The sequence below is a fragment of the Megalobrama amblycephala genome, linkage group LG19 (genome assembly GCF_018812025.1).
Source record: "Megalobrama amblycephala isolate DHTTF-2021 linkage group LG19, ASM1881202v1, whole genome shotgun sequence".
NCBI lineage: Eukaryota > Metazoa > Chordata > Actinopteri > Cypriniformes > Xenocyprididae > Megalobrama > Megalobrama amblycephala.
This window is the reverse complement of record NC_063062.1, coordinates 34,956,979-34,962,978: the sequence shown is the minus strand read 5'-3', so window position 1 is coordinate 34,962,978 and position 6,000 is coordinate 34,956,979. Positions and strand designations below refer to the sequence as shown.

At 40.0% G+C, this 6,000-nt stretch overlaps 1 protein-coding gene across 6 annotated transcripts in view; it reads left to right on the top strand.

The window, feature by feature from the left end:
- Positions 1–1,930: 1,930 nt before the first annotated feature.
- The window catches only part of kirrel3b (kirre like nephrin family adhesion molecule 3b), a 231,040-nt gene continuing 226,970 nt past the window's right edge, over positions 1,931–6,000 (top strand). For 4 of the 6 annotated variants that reach the window (XM_048168411.1, XM_048168406.1, XM_048168409.1 and 1 more), the window contains exon 1: positions 1,932–2,365. In XM_048168411.1, coding sequence (XP_048024368.1) covers positions 2,323–2,365 — 43 coding nt within the window. In that variant the 5' untranslated portion in view covers positions 1,932–2,322. Of the gene's footprint in view, positions 2,366–6,000 lie in introns of all 6 variants that reach the window. The other 2 variants (XM_048168405.1, XM_048168408.1) reach the window with 2 other exon arrangements.

Genomic DNA, 6,000 nt, shown 5'->3' with positions numbered 1-6,000 from the left:
GAAGAGAAGAGAGGAAGTAGAAGGGAAATGCATCATGCAATATTTAGTGTGTGAAACAGTCTTGTTAGCAAGCCATGCATTAGTGAGATTAACAACTTGTACATTAGGGGGCAATAAATGATGAGTCTGAACTCTGTTTTACTCATTTGGAAAAGAGGAGCTAAAAAGGTTCCAGCTCTGGGTTCTGGGTTCTGTCTAGCGCAAACAGACTCTTGACTCTGCAAGTCTGTTCCACCTTACATCTTTTATTCTGACCAGAACCAGCCACTTCGACAGAAAGAGATGACTGACATGCAAAGCAACCGATCACAGCTCATTTTATTATTAGACATGTAGATGGGCCCTTTTCACTAAGACATTCTTTCTTTTTTCTTTCTTTCTTTCTTTCTTTCTTATGGAAGCTTGTTTCCACCACAAAATAAAAAAAAAATAAAAAGAAAGGTAATTGCGACTTTTTATCAATTCTGACTTTTGTTCTCAGAATTGTGAGATATAAAGTCAGAATTGTCAGTTATAAAGTCAGAATTGTGAATTAACTCGCAATTGTGAGCTTTGGGTTTGAGCCTCCTCCACGGACAGCAAGCCCAGTTAGTTTTATTATTAACTGTCAAGGCTGGCAAGGCAGGCAAACTCATGAAATCATCCAATTCTGACTTTCTATCATGCAATTCTGACTTTATAGCTCACAATTCTGACTTTGTATCACTCAATTCTGACATTATCTCATGCAATTCTGACTTTATATCTCGCAATTCTGACTTTATATCTCGCAATTCTGACTTTATATCTCGCAATTCTGACTTTATATCTCGCAATTCTGACTTTATAACTCAAAATTCTGACTTTATATCACACAATTCTGACTTTGTATCACTCAATTCTGGCTTTATCTCACTCAATTCTGGCTTTATATCACACAATTCTGACTTTATATCACAATTCTGACTTTATATCTCGCAATTCTGACTTTATATCACACAATTCTGACTTTGTATCACTCAATTCTGGCTTTATCTCATGCAATTCTGGCTTTATCTCATGCAATTCTGACTTTATATCATGCAATTCTGACTTTATATCTCGCAATTCTGACTTTATATCACTCAATTCTGGCTTTATCTCATGCAATTCTGACTTTATATCATGCAATTCTGACTTTATATCTCGCAATTCTGACTTTATATCACTCAATTCTGACATTATATCATGCAATTCTGACTTTATATCTCGCAATTCTGACTTTATATCTCGCAATTCTGACTTTATATCTCGCAATTCTGACTTTATAACTCAAAATTCTGACTTTATATCTCACAATTCTGACTTTGTATCACTCAATTCTGGCTTTATCTCATGCAATTCTGGCTTTATATCACAATTCTGACTTTATAACTCACAATTCTGACTTTATAACTCACAATTCTGACTTTATATCACACAATTCTGACTTTATAACTCACAATTCTGACTTTATAACTCACAATTCTGACTTTATAACTCGCAATTCTGACTTTATATCACACAATTCTGACTTTATAACTCACAATTGAGTTTACAGTAAATGTCGCAAATCTGAGAAATAAAGTTTTGTGGGATGCAAACTCACAATTGCGAGAAAAAAAGTCAGAACTGTGAGATAAAAAGCAATTATTAATTTTATTTAGTGGCAGAAACAAGCTTTCTTTCTTTCTTTCTTTCTTTCTTTCTTTCTTTCTTTCTTTCTTTCTTTCTTTCTTTCTTTCTTTCTTTCTTTCTTTCTTTCTTTCTTTCTTTCTTTCTTTCAGTCCCAGTTCCCAAAGGTTAGCTCTGATTCCCAGCCTCTTGTTTCAACAGTGCTGCTACGCTTGATCAGGTGGGCGGGCCTTGTGAGCAGCCGGCTCCCGCCTTCCCCTGCTCCTCCACTGAGAGAAAGAGTGAGAGAAGAGGAGGGAGGGGTGGGAGGAGTGAGAAAGAGAGAGAGAGGCAGACTGATTCTGTGAGCCCGGGAATGGAAGAGCAGTGTGTGAGAACGATAGAGAAAGAGAGAGAGCATGAGTACTCTGAGTTTATGAGAGCGCCTGCACACGCTTCATCAGAACAGAGTCACTTCAGTTACCGTAGGACAACACAGCAGATTGTTATCACAGCACACTGAGAAAGAGAGCGAACAAGGGAACACTAGAAGAAAGAGATTGACAGAGAGCCTCTCTTTATTAAGAGAGCGCATCGGGGGACTGACAATAGCAGCCAGCCAGAAGAGTCGTACGCCGGTGTGCGCGTGAACTTTCCCAGCCTGACTTCTCCTTGGTGCCCAAGAGGTCACCACCCCTGCGTAGTGCTGAGATGATCCCGGAGGTCTTTCTGATCTTGTGGCTGACAGGTCACGGTAAGCTGCCTGGTCTCCTCGTCTCCGCTGTGTTGTGTCCTGTGTCAGTGTGCGAGAAAGGAAATCTCTGGGAGTTGAACCGGAGTCTTGAGCTCTGAGGTTTCGGCTGTGAAACCCTGAGTTTGTGTCAAACAGTTTGAAGTAGTTGCATGGCATCTTGTTTGTCTGTCGTACAAGTTTCATTGAACACCAAGATCTTGCTTGCTTGTGAGGTCAGGCTATTGACCGACGGCACGTCAAAGGATGTTCAACTCACGCACCAGCGAGCAAACACAACGCACTTGTCACTCGCGTGGTTATTCTTAGAGTCTGTAAACAGTCGGGCTTGGCATCGGCTGACGGATGTTTCCGCCGCTTGCCGCCAGGTGGTTGTCTTTGAAAAACAATCGGAATGAATCGGAGACTGCCGCGGAGACCCCTAAGAGGGGTTGCCGGCTGACTCGTACGCTCCCTCCGCGAGCAGCTGAAAGGGGAGGCGGTAACTCGTCAGCGCTAAATAGATTGAGTTGATTGTCTTCCTCTGCAGCGACCGGTGACCCAGAAAAGGAAGTTCAAATAAATCCAAAAGCCGCGGGACTTTATTCGAAGCCCCTTGCACTGACTGCATCACAAAGAGTTTGTTTGGGTTTACAAAACACAAAGTCCTCGGACTTTAATTGAATCATCTTAGGCTACAGAGTTTCAGTTCTCTTTAAGTACGATGAGATCATTTATTCTGCATTTCCTAAGCTGTCTCTCTCTCCCTCAAAGTCTCTTTTTTCCCCCTTTCACGGTTATCACACGGTGTACGCAAATCAAAGCCGAGCAGAGCTGGCAGAGCAAACTTAATGACCTGCTTATCACTCAACTTGTTTCCTCACTCCGACTCTCATTAAATTGTTGCAAATACTGTACCCCTCACTCATGATCTGATGGCAAGAACAGCATGTTCACATAACCCACAGTGTTAATATATAACTTCACACATGAAAACTCACAGGCATGCTCTCGGGGGGAGAGTGTGGAACTACTTTGAGGATGACAGTGGGAGTAAAGTATGGGGCGCTCCGTTTCTTGTTTAGTAGATCATGCCTCGGGAGGCTGTCAGCTTTATGATCTAGTTTTATAGCAGTGTTAGCTGTGTGTCCAGCAGATAGGCTCTTTTTTTTTTCCATTGTGGTTTTAGAAGATGGGGGAACACTTGTGCTCATCATTTGATGATATCTTTCACAGAAACACTGAAGATCCTCATTTAGCTATTCTTGTCAGAGAGTTGGCATAACAAACTGTCCATGCATCAAACTTATGTTCATTTATTATGATACATTGAAAAAAAAATATGAATTTATGAAAAAGAAGCTTGTTAGCCTTTGAAATCATCATTATAAAGAGCATAATTATGGATATCTTCATGCCACATGCTAACAATACACAGTTGCCGCCAATAGAAATGTAGTCAGACAGTCTGTCTGATCTCCTTCCCGTCTAACTCTTTAAAGCTCTCAGCGCACATAAAGCATCACGCACCAGGCAAAGTCGCCTTGTTTTGCTTTGCTGTGCAGTTGAGCTGAGCTAGGTATTGTGCTTATGAAAAATAAAAGCAGAACAGGCAGGTAAACACGAGATAACAACAAGCGTTCCTGTCGCCCCGCTCTGCCCCTGGGGATGGCAGGTTCCCCAAAGCTAGATTGTGTTTTACACATTATTGCTGTTTATGGAGCCAACCAGTGTCAGCCGGAATAAATATATAAGAAAAAGTCCTGGAGAAAAACAAGTCTTTTATTTAGGGGAGAAAAAGAAGGATGAGGAGAAGCGTATGTGTGTGTATGAGAGAGAGAGGTTGACAAAAAAGTCCAATAGCTGTGCTGGGAGCTTAGAAAGACCGTATTGAGTTTTTGTCAAGAGTTGAGGGTATATGTAGGGCACTTTCCCTCCCTCACTCGCACACTCGCACACACACATTCACACCTGGTGACAAGCCCTAACTGATGGCACACAGTCGAGCAGAAGCTCACCCTTGTGCAGCACAGAAAGCTGTCGCACCACAGGCAAACCTTCTGTCCAAGAGCTTGTCTCTCTCTTTCTGTTTTTTTTTTTTTGGACATTTTTTCCCCTTTTTCTCTCTCTAAGTCATAGTTTGTTCATTTTCTGAGAGGTAGCACTTTCTCTAGCTTCTCTATCTGTCCACTTTTGTTCCATTTCTCCTTTCTCATACGTCCCTCGGATGAAAATGTTGCTTCTCGCTATATCTCTTTTCTGTCACTGCCCGTGTCACAAGGGAAATCAGGTTTTTTTTTCACCACAGATCCTTTTCTTAGTCAGTATTTTTGTCTCATTTCTCACTAAAAATATGCAAAAATCCTTAGACCAAGTTAAAATTACTTGAAAATCAAAACTGCTTGAGATGATAAGACTTGCTTTAGGAGAATATATCTTGACCCCACTGGCATTCGTTACTTATTTTAATCATAAACCTCATTAAATGTTATTAGATTTATGCTTAAAACAAGAGACAAATAATTGCCAGTGGTATCTAAACTTAATTCTGGATATAATTTCTGAAAAAAAAAAAAAAAAAAAAAAAAAAAAATGTTGGTTTAACTTAAAAAAGTAAGTTACCTGGTTACCTTAAAATTTTGAGTTTATTGAAATTAAATATTTCAGTTAATGCAATGAAGGCGACTGGTTTAATCAACAAGAAACTCAAAATATTATGTTATCTGAAGTACATTAATTATCTTAGTTAGTAGAAAAAATGTCATGAAAATGTCATGATAACAAATCATGAATATAAATCATGAATCTTTTAACTGGATATTTTAACTGGAAAACAAGACAAAAATATAGAATTTCTTGCATCTGCCCCCTTTTGTTCCATCAGTTCCTCGAATGAAAATGTTGCTTTATCAATACCAGTATATATACTGTATTTACTGTATGTATATATATATATATATATATATATATATATATATATATATATATACAGTAAATACACACACACACACACACACACACACACACTGTAATTTTCTTGCATCTGTCCACTTTTATTCCATCCAGTGCTTTTCCCAATAACTGTATCCTGTCAGTGCCTGTGTCAGAAGGGAAATCAGTGTTTTTTAATGGCTTTTCAGCAAAACATCATAAAAAAGCTCTTTTAATATACGCTCGTCTCTCCCATCCAATACTCTGTTGTAGGACTCAATGTTATAGAGTGTCTCATTACACATTGTTCAGCTTTCCTCTTCCCTCTCATGCTCAAGTCCACTGGGGGCAGTATGACATAGATCTGAAGACCGTCTCTGTCTATCCATATTCCTCTTGTCCTCCATCACTCTCTCTCTCTCCCCCCTTCATCCTCTCCTAACCGCTGCCGTCTTGTTCTGATAGATGAGGCAAATGCTCTTCAGGAGCGTCTGGTGTTAAGTCCCCACGCTGCCAAGGGCGTAAGCTGTGTCTTAACCCTAGAAAGCAGGTCTTAGTGTGTCCGCTGTCTCTCTCTCTCTCTCTCTCTCTCTCTCTCTCTCATTCACTAAGCCGCACCTCACCAGGCTGGTAATTAAAATGTCACTTTTGGCTGTTTTCAGGCCAAATCTCGGCTGCCTTATACAAGTATGAAAGGAATCAAACATCTCAGTGTGTTTCATTTTAGA